The sequence below is a fragment of the Strongylocentrotus purpuratus genome, unplaced genomic scaffold (assembly GCF_000002235.5).
Source record: "Strongylocentrotus purpuratus isolate Spur 01 unplaced genomic scaffold, Spur_5.0 spur5_contig_861, whole genome shotgun sequence".
NCBI lineage: Eukaryota > Metazoa > Echinodermata > Echinoidea > Camarodonta > Strongylocentrotidae > Strongylocentrotus > Strongylocentrotus purpuratus.
The window spans coordinates 966996-986632 of NW_022145570.1; the positions used below are offsets into that span (position 1 = coordinate 966996).

General features: G+C 38.0%; 1 protein-coding gene across 2 annotated transcripts in view; it reads right to left on the minus strand.

The window, feature by feature from the left end:
* Positions 1-15297, minus strand: part of LOC588563 (cAMP-dependent protein kinase type I-alpha regulatory subunit) — a 46012-nt gene extending 30715 nt beyond the window's left edge. The window contains exon 1 of one of the 2 annotated variants that reach the window (XM_030998900.1): positions 14922-15297. In XM_030998900.1, coding sequence (XP_030854760.1) covers positions 14922-15086 — 165 coding nt within the window. In that variant the 5' untranslated portion in view covers positions 15087-15297. Of the gene's footprint in view, positions 1-5498; positions 6247-14921 lie in introns of those variants that run through there. The other variant, XM_030998910.1, reaches the window with a different exon arrangement.
* Positions 15298-19637: the final 4340 nt, after the last annotated feature.

Consider the following 19637-nt stretch of genomic DNA (forward strand, 5'->3'; position numbering starts at 1 on the left):
AACAAAATGTTTGGAGCAAAATTCTGAAGCAGCAGATGTGATGCCACATGCAATTTACAGTGTGTAGTCCCATGTACCCATATTTCTGTATTCAGCATTTTTCATTGATTGTGGTTTTCAGGAATACATCAATACAGTCATTTGAAAAAATTGCTTTGATAACTACAAAATGTATCGATAGAATTTCGTTCCATTTCTTGATAATCATTTGGAAAAGCTTCTAGGTAGTTCATCTCGAGAATGCAATTACGAGTACGAGTACTTGGTCGGGTAACCTTTCAACCTCTTGAGCGATCGATGTCACTGCAATACAGCATTAGCATAGATCAATCAATATGGCATCCATTCATGTGCCAAACCTGGCACACTTGATCCCACTACAGTACACGCAGCCCCCCTGCACAGCGCATGTACATTCCGTATGGTGACTTTGCCATCGATTGCATCTCAGACCCACATTTGACACCCTAGAGTGAGCAAGTGGGTAGCTGAGACGACGGCTGCTGCTTCCACAAGCCATGGCATGGCATGGACGGACGGCTCATGACAAACCCAATGAGCTGTTCATAACAAGGGGGAAAACGACCCAGCGCCGCCGATCACGTTTTGCGGTCTCTGTCAGGAATGCAAATGGGAGACAGGTGTCCGGTATTCGCCGTTTATTTCCTTCTTCCCCCCGGCACGGTCGCCACTGGGCAAACTTGCCGCTAATCACCGATCAATTCCACCCTTTGTGAAACCATCATGCAAATAGAGCACTACTCCGCTATCTAAATGTACACACACTGGAACCAGCATGTGGTATATACATGAAGTATGTGCATACACAAACCCAGGTGAAAGTGACAGCCGTACAAAACAGCTCTGTTACCATGGCAATCTAATGAGATCTTATTGGAAGGATTTGATAGATTGAATCTCAATCTCCTCGAGAATTAATTAAAGCATACCCTGGAGGGGCTCCAAACCCACTAGCCCCTTGCGTGGCCCAATTAAAATCCTCCTGGCTTAGATGGGCATGCAGCACAATACAATGGGTATATTTTTCACTGTTCAACAGGTGAAATAGATTTTCTGGTATGCGCTATAATTACCCAGTTGAAGCTAATCTTGAGCTCTGGTATGGAAATTGTATTTTGAGAGAGAATTGCTATCATTTATTCTGGGCTGTTTATTTTGCAGTAGATGTCTTGTTTGAGGCAGTGAAATAAAAACAAACGCACAAAAACTAACTGGGCATCATCTGCGATAAAAAAAAGAAAATACAACTCCCATTTGCATGAAAATGTATATACAGACCTGTGTTTAGTCCATGGTGTCAGGCCTACTTATTTGTACCTGAATTTCCTTATCTTTCTATGCTCATTACTTTAATAGCCACTATACATTTTCTACCAAAATTGTTTGGCACATGTAATTTATTTGTAATCTTGAACTTTCAGTGTAATTTTTGTTGGATTCTTTGAGAATTCAATTTTTATATTTATCAGAACTCAAGTTTATCTTGAAGTACCTGTTCTATTGTGTCAACTAAAACATGCATGGAAGATACATGTAGTTCAGTGGAGTAAAGTCACATATTCTACCCATGTATACCGTATGTTGAGGTCTAAAAGGGAAGCTAATGTTACTCTCTATAGTCCTTCTGGCGCTCAACAGGCAATTAACACTGTAAGCATTCAATTGGAATGATTGCACTCAAATCTATTGATTTTCCTTCCCCTAAGTGCGTAAATGAACATGCTTGTACACAAATGTAGGGCTCTACCAACTAAAAACATCCATCACATCACACACATACTTTAGTGTATATTGTACATTTCAGTTGTCGCTAGACTGGGCAAATCTCTAACAAGCTGTTGAGGTTGTGGAGAGCATTTTGGAGGGTCTGTCAGTCTGATAAGCTAGCATAGAATTTAAAATAATGAAAAAAGAGCCAATTGAAAAATGGCCTGCAGAAAGGAAAAACTTTATTTTAAATTACCTTTATTGTGCCAAAACAAGGGAAATGCATTTAAGCCCAAGTTACTTGTTTTATTAAAGAACAATGTACAGGACTACAGTGTACATAAACTATACAAAGAAAGATAAATATACTACACAATTTATTACATACAAAATGCCCCAAGTGATTTCTGTTGCAGAAGAAACACCATGGCGATACAAGGCACCCCAATTAGATGTAATGATGAACATGCACCTGCAAAGCAATATAAATGTCCGGTGTAGATACAAGTCCTCATCCGTATGAACAATGCACGCCATTCATTCATCCAACTTGACCCAGACATGCAGGGCATGCACCGGATTCACGGACAGGAGGCCAGAAGACCAGGGGGGTGTTTCACAAAGATCCCAAGTTGAACTTGTCTCTAAGGTTGACTTAACAATTATGGGGAGCTGTTAGCATCTTCGAAAATATTTTGTATTATTTATTTCAAAAGGCATAAAATGTTGATTCAAATCATTCATATTTTCTATTATCAAGGAGGTTTCATGTTCTTGATGTGGAATTTATAAAGTCTAAAATACTTGATTTTTGCGCTTTGAAACATATTTATTTTATTTCTGATTGGTTATCAGCAGATTTGTCAGTGAAAAAATGCTTTGTGAAACAGGTCCCAGACTACAAGTTACCTCATATTCATACGCTGCTATCTACAGTAGATTGGAAGTTACTGAGATGCTATGAATATCAATAGAATGTTTTTATCATGTTTTAATCAGCCAATTTTGGCCTCATCACAAAATAATTGTCCATTAAACTATTAATTCTGCTCAACATTAGACAGTATCCAAGACACCTCTTGAGCTGACAAAAGTCTCTTTTTCTTTTCTTTTTTAAAAGTATATTGTATTAATTAGCAAAGGTTAAATTATAAGTAAAATAATTGAATAATTGATTCTCAAGTAGATAGATGCTACATGTATGTATCCTGTACAACATTTTTCATATTTGTTGGAGATGTGATGAATACCTTGTATGCGAGTATATTATTACAATCTTTAACTTGGTGTGTTAATGAAATTCGACCCTCTACATTACACTAAATATGCAGGTACCCTTTTACATGTATGTATTTGGAACAGGCACTTTTCAGATGTTCTCTCAAATACGGCATCCATCAAAGCACTATCCATACTTCTATTACAGGACCCACATCAAACTTTGGTTTGTTTTTGAGGCACCCAGTATTCTTGGCGCCATGATAATCAATCTGTCCCAGTCCTATGGTTATTGATGGTCAGACTGACCGTAAGACCAGCCAATGCCTCATATTTCCCGTCATGAAAACGATCTCATGATTAACCAAACAGCGAATCCATGTGTGGATGCGCATACTGTTCATTTCTGAGAATGCCTGGATTCCCGGGAAAGCTGAGATTTCAAGTCAAACTCAGATGAATCTACATCCCAGATGCCCTCCGCCATACCAGAAACCCATATTATGCATCCCCAAGATCACCTTTCAATTTCATTAGAGTAAATGGGATGCATGGCAACACCATCATCCCCCCTCTTAATACAAGCCCACATTTCCCTCCCTAGATGGGCAGACGCATTTCTATCACATCCGCAAAATCATAGGTTTATTTTACGCCACTAATGGAGTAGAACAGAAACAGCGGCACTGTCATTAAGAGCAGCATCGAGACCTGCGAAATTTGGGTTAAATTTGCATCTCAGATTTGCCAATAAGCGACTTGAATTGGCAATTCCGGGACAGACGAGGGCTTATCCTTGCACGGTCACTTTGAAAGCGAAAGGGCAGAGGATGAGGGCCAGTTGAAATGTCAACATAGCCAGGAAAATGCATTAGTTTAGTACATCTACGGCATCCTTTTATAAAGGTAATTCATCAATAGTGAGCCAGGCATGTCAGCTAAAATGTCAAAATTCTATTCTATTACTCCCTCTGTATTAAAGAGAGTCTGTATCAGGTTACGTTTTGAAGAACCCTGAGATGACAATTAGAACATAAACAGCATCAACTTTCATACTTCTACTGCAAATAGAATACACATTTCTTTTGAAAGAAGCAGACTTCCAGGTTAGAAGAAATGTTAAGAACTAAAGCATTTTAAATTCAACATTTAAAAAGGGTGAGATAGCAGCAGTGCTTGAAAAATGTTCTATTTCACATTTTTACTCATTAATAATGCAGACAGCTGTAATGCACAACATATACACGCAGATGGTGCTCAAGGCGCTATTAAAAGAAGCATATTGATGAAGAATAATATACTAAGATGCTTACACTTCAAATAAAAAACATATTCAGGAGAAAACACTTTTCATTAGGACATATTTTCAGGTTCCCTTTTAAAGTCATCACCAGTTTCACAATCTTTCACTGATTTTGGGAATCTGGATTGCTGGATCCAATACAACAAAGACCTGTGGCATCCTGCAAAGTATCAAATCTTCTATTTGAAAAAAAAATGCAATCACTGCTTGGTGCTTGTTGATGTTGATTTGACACTTTAGTATTTAGAGTTCGGACATTCTTGCCGTCGAGTGAGAATTCTCTCGCCAAAAAAAATCTTTGCATCGCGATCAAAATCGCACTGATTATTATGTGTGAACAGCCTATTAGACTACATGTAGGGCAATTCAAAGCTAGTTTCCTCATTTGGTGCAATTAAGACCTATTACCGTGAACACAATTATGGTGATCACCAATTAGTGGACAATCTGACCTACATTGTAGAATGTACAACATGTAGTATACTGTATGTACATTTGACAGGAATGTACAGATTCAAACTCAAAACCTTATTTTACATTCCCAATTACCTCACATGATACAGTCAAACCTTTTATAGTGGCCACCTCTTCATAAAGGCCACCTCTTTATACTGGTCAACAACATGTATGCATGTTTCCCTCAAGGAGAAACTATATGTACGTGTATGTGCTTTGAATTAAAAACTACAAGTTTAAAAAATATATCTAGAATATCCATCGGTCTACAGTGGTCCCTTTTCCCACCTTCTATTGGTGGCCTTTATAGACAGGTTTTATTGTACATTCTAAAAGAGATTCAAATACAATAGATTTGATAATACACAATTCAATAAATAAAATCAATAGATCTTTATATTTACACAATATTCGTAGACAGAGCAGGCAACGCATTTCAAAGTCAGAGCTTAAAGAAAATGAAAATGGCGTATCCATAGGTGGTAAGCACCCAACTGGTATGATGGGCAAAAATCAAATAATATTTTGTACCACCTTTAACTACTGGTACACAGTATATGTACATCTGACTAGTATACAGGTATGTACACAGCTAGAAGTAATTCTGACTCTACATGTACATATTGAACAACATAAGCAGGTAGCAAGCATAACTTCTTGAACTCTCAATGAACATTTCAAAAACCTGTTTTGAAATATCTAAAGAGAAAATGTTAAGATAAACATTGTGTATCTCATCCCCAACAACAAACTTCTCAGATCCACCTGTTGGTTTAAAGACTTCAAAACTTACTGCTTCGGCAGGAGTGCCGCCATTGGAAGTTTTTCTCCTGCGATTTATGGCTGACTTTATGAAGCTCATCTTCAATAATGTACTATTACAACAACACAATAAACAACAGGAAAGTTGGTCCTTGGAATGGATTTAGTTTGTGTTTGGTGGAGTGTTCAGGAAAGCACTTTAATAATAGCACTCTGGCTGAAATTAGGGGCTCTGCCCAGTGTTAGAGCGCTCAATTGGAGCACAGTAGACTCACAGATTGGCCGCGCTCAAATCCCAGCAATCAACACTGATTTGAAAGCATATTTCTCCTCTAAGTAAAGGTTCATGATTCACGGATTATCCACATATTAAAATCCCAGAGGGGTCTGACGAGCACCATCATTGCTGTGAAACAGGTTGGAATGAAAAATAACGGTAAACCAGAGAAGAAAACGAAGTACAGCTGGAAGGAAAAAATGGAATGCGGAAGATTAGAAGAAAGAGATCTTATGCGACGAGATCAAAGACACTCAGATTAGGGTCTGCATGGTGGTTGCACACGATTTGAGTTCTGAGTCGGACAGTGTAGAGTGGGGTAGCAGGCGACGACGAGAGGTGTTCGTTGCTCGCTACGCAAGGCTACAGCTGAGGAGTTTAGAGCAAAGTGGCAGGGTACAGTGGGGCGATGTTGGCATTATGCATGCGAGGCCTGCTCTCCGGCGAGGGACGCTGCAGGTTTTCTTATTCCGTCTTTCGCAGCCAGCAGATAACACTGAGGAAGACGCCACGGCTGCATGATAGAACCCGTGCATATGGGATGGATCTTGCAAATGATAAATGCCCAGTGCGTGTTTGCAGTTGGTTGTGTATGTACATGAGTGTGTTGTCTGTGTATACGTGATGGAGAGTGTGTGTCCTGTGTATGCTTGTTTGTGTGTTATGATGCCAGCATGCCTGCATGTGGTGTTGGCACAGGGAGGGACACCGTTTAATAACATCCATCTGGAAAGCTCAAATAAATATATAATGCAAATATGCTGATGAACTGGAGTAAAATGATAAATTACACACTCTCATTTCTCACATCCTTTCTCAGTTATATTTGTCTTTAAACCGTTTCTTGCTATATTTCTGAATTAATTCTCTCTCTCCCTCTCTCTCTCTCTCTCTCTCACTTTTCCAACTGCATTCTTCCAACTCTTTTTCTCTTTTCTTCTCTGTTCTTCAATTTCTCTTGCTCTCATCTACATTACACATTTCTCCATCCCTCTTTTTCTGTATCCCTCTCTCTTCTAGTTCTTCTCTCCTGTCCTACTTTTTTTCCCTCTCTCTCTCTCTCTCTCTCTCTCTCCCTCTCTCTTTCATCTATTATGATCTAACGATCCATCTAAAGTAGGCTCATATCTGGATGTGCTTCTATTGGCTGCGGCACAATCAATGCTTCATTATGACAGGTGATTGTGACGGCATAGCTAATGAGCGGCACATCTTCTCATATTCATTCCCACCTAGATGTAGATCTTGTATTAGGAGAGAACGCTGTGTGATTTCATGCTTCTACAATGCAGTTTTCTCTTCAAGTATGTTTTAAAATTAGTTTTCTATTTAATTTGTGATCAAATCACCATTTTAGGGCAGTTGTTTGCCGTGCGGTATGTACAAAAAATTAAAAAAATGATAATAATAATTATTAAAAAACATATTTTATGAAGAAAAAACGTATTACCGTAATTTGGAAGAAGAAACGGAGTAATTCCGGCAAAAACGGAATGGTTGCCAGCTCTGCTACATACATGTACTTTCTTGAAGTGGGACACCATCTCAGTTTAGGGATAAAAGAAAATGTATTTATACAGGCAACTTCAATGCACCTGCTTTCTTTTGTGATATCGTCTGCCAACAGCCGAAAAATTGGTAAATTGTTACTATTTTAGCATTTAAAAGTAAAACACTTTTCTACTTTTTCTAGCTCTCACTAAATTGAACTTTGATATAATAATGATAACAATGATATAATACTAACAAGAACAACAAACCTTGACAACAATGATATTACAGCTACTAGAATAAATAATTAATGATAACAAGCACAATTAAAGATTTAAATGCACTTTTTCCCAGTAACGTATAAGCCCCTTTAATACATGTACATGTACATATGCAAAAGGCAACCAATCTAATAGCTATGACTATAACAGGCCTTAAATTTCAATATTTTTAGGGCAAGGCCACTTTTCTGTAGGGCACATTCCTATATTACAGCACAAATAGGATGAATTGGAAAGGGCACAATAAATCTCCAAGGCCAATGAGAGGGGCATTGAGGCCAATCAAAGGGGCATCCAAGGCAATGGCCTTGGTGGCCTTGAATTAATTTAAGCCCTGCTATAAATGTAGGCCCACTTACACGGCCCAAACACCATTTTGAAAAATCAGTGAATTTTTGGACTGCCAATTAAACTACTGAAAAAACCCATAAAAAGCATCACTCTTTGGTGTCTTTGCTCATTCCAATTTTTTGGAGAGTAGGCGCATGCCCTACTCCTCGCTGCTCTGTGTGCAATTGCACAGAAGCAAGGAGAGTCACATGACCCATTTACCAATGTTTTGAGAGTTGGCATTTACACTGTAAAAATCAGTGAAATTTCTGCAGGCGTAGAAAAAAGTAAAACACTCCGGAGGGGGATTTTTCAATTTTCGGTTGCCTTCGTGTTTGTTGGTAGTTTCTTATAACCACCGACACAACACCAGAATGTGAGAAAGATCAATCATTTTTGCTTGCAGTGTATACATGTATGCAGCTACTGTATTTATTAGCTAGACCCTACTTTTCATGAATTTTTTGTTAAAAGTTCATGCACATTTCATTTTCTTTTTGGATATACCTGTAATGAAATACTGATTTCATGAAGGCATAATGATACATGTGGAAGAAAATATAATCCTTTCCCAAGTTGTTTCAAACTTATAACAACAAAAAAAAACATAACCATGCAGTGGCTCCTTTTGGATTTGATATTATAAAAGAGTACAATGTACAAGTGAGATTTCTAATTTCCTATAATGATTTTCATTTAAAATTCTATCATTTGCTATTTTTGAACCAGAGCTACATGTATTTTGCTGGTTTCCAGTGTTATTGGGCTTTCAATTCTCCACTCTCGTGTTCTCTCTCTCCTCTGTGAATAATTACCAGTAATACATGTGACATAAAATACCGAGAGATTTGGTCATTAAAATTCTGCATTGTTTACTACTGCTGGTACATGAACATACACTTGACCCGAGACACCTAATAAATACCACACACACTGAACATGTGTGTATGGCATGCAGTGCTGCAAGCGATATCCGCAGACAAATCAGCCCATGCCTGAAAATTTTTCAATTAAATCGGGATCTGCCTACAGTCTGCCATATTGCAGCTTTCGTTCCCCCTCCAGGCTCCAGCTCTGTCCTTTAGAGCTTGATGTGGGTATTGCTTGTCTGGCGCCCTCTTGTGATTAAGGAAAGCACAATGCTGCATTCCTGCTTTGCTCTGTAGTGAGTATGGTACTCTACATGTACAGTGTAGATGAACTAGACATGAACATACAACATGTATGTCTAATGCCTGTATCTGTTCTTAAACAAAACACAAAGTATTTTCACAAAATGTGCTTCATGCTTTGTGTACAGTTTTGTCTCAAACAAGACCCATAATAATGATGATAAACAAAAAGAGTTCTCTTGTGAAAAGAGAACTACAAAGTACACTAACTTTAACTAAGATGTTACCAGGTATTTCTATAACTTTTAAAGACAAACTTGAGTTCTGGTAAAAAAAGAAAATGAATTCTCACAGAATCAAACGAAACTTACACTGAATGTTCAAGATTACAAATAAATGTCATTTGCCAAACAATTTTGGTAGAAAATGTATAGTGGCAGAGTAATAAGCATAGAAAGATAAGGAAATCAAGGTGTAAGAAGGCCCGACACCATTTGTGTAGTCCCATATACATGTACATCTCTTATTCTCTCTGTGTACAGTGCTTGTTACTTTACCAAGACTGAGCCAAATTTGATATGATCTTATCTTATAAAAATGATAATAATAATATGTCTTGTTTACCCAGGGTAGCCTCATTAGTATTCATACTCTTCTCCCTGAGGGGCCTGCAATCATATTATTACCCTGGCTCTATCTTAATTTATGTTGGTAGAATAATCATTTTCTTTTTCTTTGATTTATATCTTTTTACATTCTACTGATGAGTAGGCCTGTAACCGATCATCGGATCGGGGGCCGATAATGCATGCCTACATTATAATCCAAGATGGCGGCCCGCATGTTTTGCCTCTTCTCTTAGACCAATATTATTAATTTCAAAGTCATGAAAAGGCACCAAATATCAACAAACATGGTCTACAACAACTCCAAATGACAAAAATATTCCCAGCTATGATTTTTTAAAGCATATGATAGCCCAAAACTTGAAAATTTTCGGCATTACAATTTTTTTATTTATTTTTTTAAATTCTGCCAATTTTTTTCACCAATTATTTTTGCCGATACCGATCACAGATGCGAGGGTGTCGCTCTGATTTTCCAATCCGATCAAAGCCCAACTTACAGGGTTACCGATGAGTTAAGGTATATGAAAATTAATGAGTGTCCACTTCCTTTTTCTTGCCGAGTGTATGTACACGCTGCTTTAGATGACATTTTCTCAGGCATACACCAGTAGAGGTATTGTGGTCTAGTGGATCACATGGTTTGTGGTTCCAATCCTGCCGCAGCACTAATGTTCTTTGGCAAGACATTAATCTAAATTTGCCACTCTCTACCCAGGTGTTAAATGGGTACCTGGTAGGATGTGAATGTTAATGTTGGTGGATAGGCATGTGTGCACTTGTAAAATGGTGCCTGGTCAGAATATTCCCCAGGGAGTGGAGCATGTGCACCGTCACATGAATTGAATTCAAATGAATCCAATGACTGGATAATAATAACATCACAATTTAAAGCACTTTATGTAGCATTAGGCACATTATCCGTCTTCCAGTGAACCAATATGACTAACCCTGGGGCCCAGTCGTATTATATAGAGAGTTGATATAAATCATGACTTATTCGTGATTGATATCAATTGCAGCTACTGTATGTACATACTGTAAGAGATAGGAGACTGCAATCTTGCAATTGGTTGGAGGACTTTCTTTATAAGATGGGGCCCAGTTGTGTACACGTACATGTACTGTAAGGCTCGTTTAAATTGCAACTCACTGTTTGACATGCATTCATAATTCATCATAATAATTCTATGCATGATAAGACCATTGCCAACTACAAGCAGGATTAGGAAGATCACAGCTCATGTATTCCTAATGTAATGCATCATGATGCAGATGAAATTGGGCAAGGAAGGATTGTGGATTCTGTGTGCCTGCTTAGTCTGTAGGTCTACATGTACAGGTATACAATGTAAATGTGCACTTTGCAATACTGCAATCATTAAGTGAATTTTAATATCAGTATTTTTGTGCACACATTGAAGATCGATCATACACATTTTCCAATAAATCTGGAAAATAAAAGATGACTGTAAAGATGTACCGGTACATGTATTCATAATCAAAGAAATGATTCTGCATAATTTCTGTACAAGGAAAAGATTCAAAGATGAAGTTGAGTTCTGGTCATGCGATTGCATTATGAAAGAAACAGTGTGGAATACATGTACACTGTTGCTCATAACGGTGGAATATTTTTTTTTATCCCAATTTATGGAATTATTTTAAGAATAATTTAAAAATACTAGATCTAGATAATAGTATACAGTCTCAGATTTTATTGAATAATAATTTGCCAATATGTGTTTTGCGTGACTGCTAAAGCATGTATATTATGCTACTATGTTTATTAACTAGGGGACCTATGCCCTTAAGTCATAAATGACAGTAATGAGGATTAATGCCTCACAAAAGGGCACTAATATAGCACATCGACACGGTGTTGATCCTGTGGCCTCACAGTTACGAGGCCATTGCTTTGTCACTGAACCATGACTGTACGCAGCGGTGGCTATGGTAGGGGGCAGTTTCCATAAATTTAAAAAAAAACAGAAAATGCAATAAATTTTCAATAATTTATTGCATTATACCCCGGTCCCCAACATAAAAAAATCTTCTGTGTGCCCATGCCTTGAGCCATAATGCATGGCCGTCCAGAGGATTTTTTTATGTTGGGGACCAATAAATTATTGAAAATTTATTGCATTTTCTGTTTTTTTTTTAATTTATGGAAACTGCCCCCTACCATAGCCCCCGCTGCGTACAGTCATGGTTCAGTGACAAAGCAATGGCCTCGTAACTGTGAGGCCCCAGGATCAACACCGTGTCGATGTGCTATATCAGAGCCCTTTTGTGAGGCATTAATCCTCATTACTGTCATTTATGACTTAAAGGCATAGGTCCCCTAGTTGATAAACATAGTAGCATAACTGTACATGTTTTAGCAGTCACGCAAAACACATATTGGCAAATTATTATTCAATAAAATCTGAGACTGTATACTATTATCTAGATCTAGTATTTTTAAATTATTTTTAAAATAATTCCATAAATTGGGATAAAAAAAAATATTCCACCGTTATGAGCAACAGTGTAGATCAAAAGGGGTTGATCATCTAGCATTGTGTACTGCAAGGTTCTGGAATCATCAAAATAATAAGAAATTTGGCCCAGCCTCGGTGAAGTTACATTTGTACAAGCACTGTACACAGAAAGATGTTTATGGGACCACACGAACATGTGGCATAAAAATCTGTCCTGATTGTTATGCTGTTACAAGCCATATTTAGAATATTAAGGCATTTGAAGAGCCATGCTTTTCAGGGAACATTTCTAATCTGATGTTCTGCCACACTTGCATAATAACAATGATAAGGCTCACATTTTAATTTTCACCTCTTCCCAGAACTCAAAGTTCTCTTTAAAATAACACACACAAAGTATTAACGAACAAATCTGAACTACATGTACATGTACATGTACATGTATCATCTCTGTGTCCACGTACTTGAAGTAATATTAGCTTGCACAAGCTCAGGGACATTTCATTTCATGTACTGTACGTGTAGATGTACATATTATTATCTAGAGTGCAATATTTGCACATACTGTAAGGTTCATCTGTCTTGACACTGACAGCTTAAGATGAATGAAACTGTACAGGTACAGGTACATGTACATGTATGTATAGCTGCAAAAGTCTTACATGTTCCTGTACACTGTAGATCTACTTGTTCTGTATTCCTCTTTTAAAGTCTGTTATCTTTATAAAGATGAAATCCAAATTACATGCGAACACACCTACATGTACACATAGCAGCCCTCAAGTACATGTATAGACATTACTGTACATGTACATCACATCTATTTAAAACTTTCAGGACAGGATTATTTTAGGGCTAAATTTATGACATACCTCTACATGTGGTTCATGTACTGTCCTTCAAATTGGCAACAATAACAATTTTCTTTCATCGCTACATTGTCCTAATAAAATGTCATTTCTCTGAAACAATAAACCTACAATGGTCATGTAAATGTACATGTATACAGTACATGGGCGGTAATGAAAAGTTAAAAATTTGCCAATTATGATTGAAAATCTTTTCTTTCTTTTTTTAATTTGTGAAGGTGTTGCCAATTTAAGGATTATAACTCATACTTTTCCTTTTTTTTTTAATTTCTGATTTCAAATGCAAGATGGTCATGAAACATGTGTGCAGTGGTTTGCCATGAAAGCTGTTAAAAAATGTTACCTCTAATGTCTTCCTTTTTAGGAAAAATACTCAAAAAAAGACAATTGACACGAAACAGGTAAGAAAGATAACGTTTCCGCGGACGTCTTTTTACTTCGGCGCTCTGGGTGTGTAGGGTTACCTCTCTATGCCTTGGCAATGCGAAAAATGGATTGCTTGTCATAAGATACTCCCAGCTCACAGTCTACTTTTACTCGTTGTTCTGACTATGGCATGTATTGTAACAACAAGTTCAAGTTCAAGTTCATTTATTCCAAACCACACAAAACATGATAATCTTTTACATAAAAAAGAGACTGGTAATAGTACATTAATCAACATATATTAACTTAATTACATCATTAAATGAGTATAGGAACCCTGTGGAAGCTAAGCTTGTGAGCCGGGCCCTATAGTTATACAAATCAGGACAGATTTTTATGCCACATTTTTGTGTAGTCCCATTTGCATATTTCTGTGTACAGTGCTTGTAACTTTGTAACTGGGCCAAATATCTTATCATTTTGATGATTCCAAAATATTGCAGTACACACCAATGCTAGATGTTCAACTTTTCTGATGGTTTCCACGTTTCTGTCACAATGCAATCGTATGGCAAGAACTCAACTTCATCTTTAAACGCGAACAAATCACGTCCTAAAAAATAAGGATCATTCGCAGTATCAGTAGGGGCGCTGGTTCAAGAATGAAGATCATCCGCATAAACAAGGATATCTTCGTAAACGCAGACAAATGGCATCCTAAAAAAATAAGGATCGTCCGCGGACCGTCTACGTTCATGGGTTGTCCGTCTTCCCAAGGATTTATCGCTCATCTAACGTGAAAGTCTCTGTACAAAGTCAATGTGAAATACATCAAGAAAATCATTGCGGAATAAGATTTTCGCATGGCCAACGAGCGGATCGAAAATTAGAATCATTACCTTGATTTACCTTGATTTACCTTGATGTTGGGCTTCAAGTATAATTACTTATATGCCCCTCTGCAGCAGGATTAATGTCTGTATGTACTGGGGATTGCGTCTACGTCGGAGCTTCGGACAATGCAATAGCAAGGAAACATTTCTTTAGGGTTGCACATGTCATGTCATGTCAGCGAAAATGCGGACGATCCTTATTTTTCGGACCCATTGTCCGTGTTTACTAAGATGATCCACATATATCATGTTTATGCGGGCAATTTTTATTCTCGGACCAGCGCCCCTACTGTATCGCTGAGTTATGCGGACGATCTTCATTCTCGGACCAAGCGCCGCAAGCCCTACTCACCTACTCACAATTCATGCATCGTTCACACAATCACTGCTTACGTTAATAGATCTACTTCATAGACCTAGACTAATCATAATTATTAATTCAATATAGATCTAGGCCTAGATCTATAGCCCTAGCCCTACTCCCCAGCCCTGGGTGATGCCGGTCTAGCCTACAATGTACTCATTGAACATTCATTCAATCAATCAATTTCATCATGTTCATAATTGACATTTGTCAGGGTGTTTATCAAAAATAATCAGCCAACATAAATCATCCCAATTCTTCATTCTACTTCAATATCATAATTTTTCATTTGCATTAGATCTAGTCTAGACTAAATATAATATATTTTGTTGTGTTTTTGTTTGCATTATTTTGCTATTTACCGTGTTCAGTTTTCCAAAGTACTCCCACAAAAAGTTGACCGGTTCCTCAGGGCGATGGATGCAGAGTTGCACGATCGAATCTTTCAGCAATTGCTGGATGTTGTGCTTCTGAACATACGCCTCGCATTCTTTCAAACTCTGCTCGTCTTCCATGTGCGATGCCATTTTTTCCTCCTGTGGTATTAGGTTCTCGATAGGAGACGTCAAAGTGTCCTTACTTGGCCTGACAACGAAAGTTTTCACCAAGTTTATCAAATTGTCTTTCGGCACAGGGAGGGAGATTGACGCAGTTCTAAAGAGTAGCCATATAAATTGTACACAAACTGCATACACTCAATCTTCGGTCAATATTGTGCAGACTGAAGTAAGCTATAATTTCTCAAAGTGCATGAATGCCCAGCACCTTCACAACACCAAATCTCTTGTTATCTTCAGCTTTTTTCGTGACGTCAAATACTACATCGTACAAAACTTAACTAATATTTTTTCAAAATATTTTTTACCAACAGGTTATTACATACCTTCTAAAGATTTCAATTTTCACTAATGAACATTTAATATAATTTATTTAATTCCAAAAAATAATTTTCAGTGATATCGTTGACCTTGACATGAACAAGTAGAGTACGTCCAAAGTACGTCCACAGATATTTTTTCTGTATGAGTCTTGGTAAAAGACTAGCATGAGGTTTGTGACGTCATAAATGTTAATATCATTTTTAGACTCGTCCGATTCTTTTCGGCCAACTTCGAATTCGAATTCTTCTTCTTCTTCTGATTAAGTCTGCCTCCTTCAAATTAACTGAAGATTATTGCAAACTTGATGGGAAACAACACGAATGTCGTCGACTAATCACCTTGAGCCCCATATTGAGGGAGAAAAAAAATCTTTCCGAATCATCATCAACTTCAATTGGGCACTTTAGGAATCCCTATAAACAGAGACGGTGGAGCGACTTCCAAAGTGGGGGGAGGGGGGGGGCACCAACGAAAAAAGGCACTTTCTGGAAAAAGGGCACCTACGAAGGGAATTCTCAACGTGAAAATATACATTTGTTGGTATACATTGGTATATATCCCTATAAACAGTGATTACATTATCAGGAATGATTTCACTTTTTATTTCTCTATACTCATACAAGATTTTGTTATGCATCATACTTTTGCAGTTGGTGTGATGGTCTGAATATTCTTTTGCGAGCGAAAGAGGAAAAACCCCAATCCTGATGGGATTATTTATAAGCACATTCTCATAATGAGAATGTGCTTATTTTTGATAAGTAACACGATTATATCATCTATCATAATGCGAGCGAGCGTATAGCGAGCGAAGTTGGTGGAAATTGGTCGAAGTCGCTATAAATTAGGGGCACGTTTAATGATAAAGGGGAAAGGGGACACTTATCGCAAGGGATACAGACACTTATTAGAAAAGAAAAGGAACAACGGTGTCAAAGTACACTTATGAGGTGAAAATGGGATATTTCTTACACCTGAAAAGAGGCACTCAACAGAGATGAAAAGGGGCACTTATGAGAATGGCAAATGGGCATTTGTCGAGGGAAAAGGGGCACCCATCGGCTTTTGATAAAGGCATTTTTCAGGGGTGAAAAAGGGCAATTATGAAATGGGGATAGGTCCCTTATTAGAAAGGAAAATAGGCATGTACCATTGTTAAAAGGGAAATTATCAGAGGTGAAAAAGGGCACTGACCAGATATGAAAAGGGGCACTTATTATAAAGGAAAATGTGCATTTGTTGAAAGAAGAGGGGCATCTATCAGATTTTAATAGGCATATTTATCAGAGGTGAAGCGGGGCTTTTATGAGAAGGGGGAAGTGGCTCCTTATATTAAAAAGAAAGAGAGGCACCTTTTGAAATAAGCGGGGCACGTGTCAAAATAAAAGGGGCATTTATTAAAGTTGAGAAGGGGCACTCATCGGAGATGAAAAGAGCACCTATCAGGAGGGGAAGGGACACTGGTCAAAGTAAAAAGAGCATCTCTCAGATTTGAATAGGGACAATTATCGGAGGTGAAGGGGGCATTTATCTGAGGTGAAAAGGAGTACTACTTCTCGAACCTGAAAAGGGTTATTTACCAGAGATGAAAAGGGGTACTAACGAGAAGGGGAAGAGGCTCTCTTTTTTATATGGGGGTTAGGCACTTATCATAAGGAAAGGCATTTTTTAGAAAGGAAAAGGTGCACATGTGAACATAAAAGGTGCGCTTATCCGAGTTAAAAAGAGAGAGGGGCACTTCTTACAAAGGAAAAGGGGCACTTGTCGAAGTAAAAGAGGCACCTATCAGATTTGAATAGGGCAATTATCAGAGGTGAATGGGGGCACTTACCAAAAGTTAGAAGGGGCACTTCTCGTACCTGAAAAGGCGCTCTTACTAGATATTAAAAAGGGAACCTATATGAGAATGGAATATGGACACTTATTGCAAATAAAAATGGGAACTGGTCGAAGGAAAAGGGGCAGGTGTCAACATAAAAGGGGCACTCATCAGAGGTGAAAAGGAGAAGGGGCAATTTACAAAGTATTAGGGGCAATAGTCAAAGTAAAAGGGACACTTTGTGGGTAATTGAAAAAGTGGGGGCACAGTGCCCCCTGCCCCCGGGAGCGCCGCCTCTGCACATAAAGGAGACAAATATAGGACGGCTTAGCTAGGATTTAACTAATTTTATACTTTATTATATAAAATATGACATGTATGTTTAATCATAAATTAATTGCATTTATTTATTCATTTCTTCATTGATCAACATGAGATTAAACAAACAAAAACAATACTAATAAACAGGAGACGCCCATAAGCCTGTAATGAAATACCCATCAGTTTATTGCTCATAAGCCGCAGTCTGCACTCTGCAGAATAATAAATACCGGGCCTGAAAAGTAGCAATTTCTGGAGAGTTCAGAAAAAACAAGATGTGATATTGGTAGAGGCGGTCAGGCGACTATCAATTAAGGCGTGACCCCCACCCCTGCAATGAAATAAAGGGGACTTTTTTTGTTTACTGCCTGAATTTTTAAAATAACATTTCAAGTTAATCTTCACCAGTCGTCATTTTTTCTTATATCGCGTTACTTATAGGCTGCACTGTAATTTAACAATTTTGGGACTCGATTCATTTTAGTCTATGTATCAGTTGTATGATGGTATGTAGCGCGAGCCCCTCGATCCCCGTCATAAACAAAAATGGTGTAAAGACACCCCGTGTAATACAGCAATATATACCTCTCTCTGGGAAGAAAACAACATGAGAGAAAGAGTAAAAGCAGAGAAAACATTTTAATATCCCATATAGTTTGGCTCCATTAACAACGAAGGTTTTCATCAATTTCATTGAAAGTGTAACACGCTAAAAACTGAATTTTTAAATCACCATACGAGGAGTGATTACTTTTTCAAAATGTCAGATTGATGCCCGGATTGACACTTTTAACCTGCTAGATTCAACCTTTATATTGTTGGATGCAGCATGTTCAAAATGTTAATCTACCATTTTGAAAATGATTCAACATAAATCCAGTGTGCATGCGTATTAAGCTTCACAGAGAAAGATGGATTATAATTAGTTCAGAAATAACTTGACAGAAATGTTACTGTCGATAGTGTAAAAAAGCAACATCAGCCCTTGGCTTTAGATATAAATTGAAATAGAGAGATTTATAGATAGATAGATTTAGAGAGAGACGAAAGAGTGAGTGAGAAAAGAGAGAGAGAGAGAGAGAGAGAGAGAGAGAGAGAGAGAGAGGGGGGGGGGAAGAGAGGGGGAGGGGCACATCTCTCTCTCCCTCCCCCTCTCTCTCTCTCTCTCTCTTTCCAACACTGCAAGGGTAACCTGCCTTTGGTGGAACTAATTGGAAAATCCCTGGGGACTCGATTTATGTTAAACGACCATATTTATAGGAATTAAAAGACACATAAAAAAGGCTATTCATAATACATCTTCTGAAATATCTAGAAAATCGCTTAATTTAAAACTCATGGCCCTAAACTCAGCTCAACAGCCATTTTGAGAGGGGAGAACAATCTTTCTTGTCGGACTATAACAGAATGGATAGAAAATAAAAAATATTTGAGTTTTAGTGAGACAAGAACGAATAAGTAATCATGTTCTTTTGACGCAAATTTTCAAAAAGTGCGTGGCGAAAATCGATGACCGAATTTTCTATAGGGCAATTTTTTCAGGACGATTTGTTTAGCGATACAATCGAAATCGCGACGAGAAGTTGAGAGCTTGAGCAGCAGATCGGAACACAAGCCCAAATTACTTCTTTTTCTATTGCAGGCAGACTCTGGTTATCTCATCCTTGAAAAATTTCAAAATTTATCAAGTGGCTGAAATAAATATTTGTCAAGCAATCGATGACGACCAACCCTTGGACAATTTCTCCTGCAGCCCAGGCTGCTCAGTGGTGAGTTGAATGAAATGATCGCTTTGCAATGCACGTTTGTCGTTTGTGTGTGAAATGCCGGGAGAGATGAGGCAGTGCAGTGATGTGTTGATCCGCCTCGATGTACCCGTAACTTAGCAGGTAACTCCAGCTCCAGGCAGCTCCGACGGCGATGCCGAAGGCGTCGGAGCTCCAGAGCCAGATTTTGAAAACGATCGAAAGTAACAGCGGGTTGGGTCACATATTTTTCACAATGTAAAGAGGTAGTAATTACAATAAGGATCGTCAGCGCTTGTTCAGAAACCTATC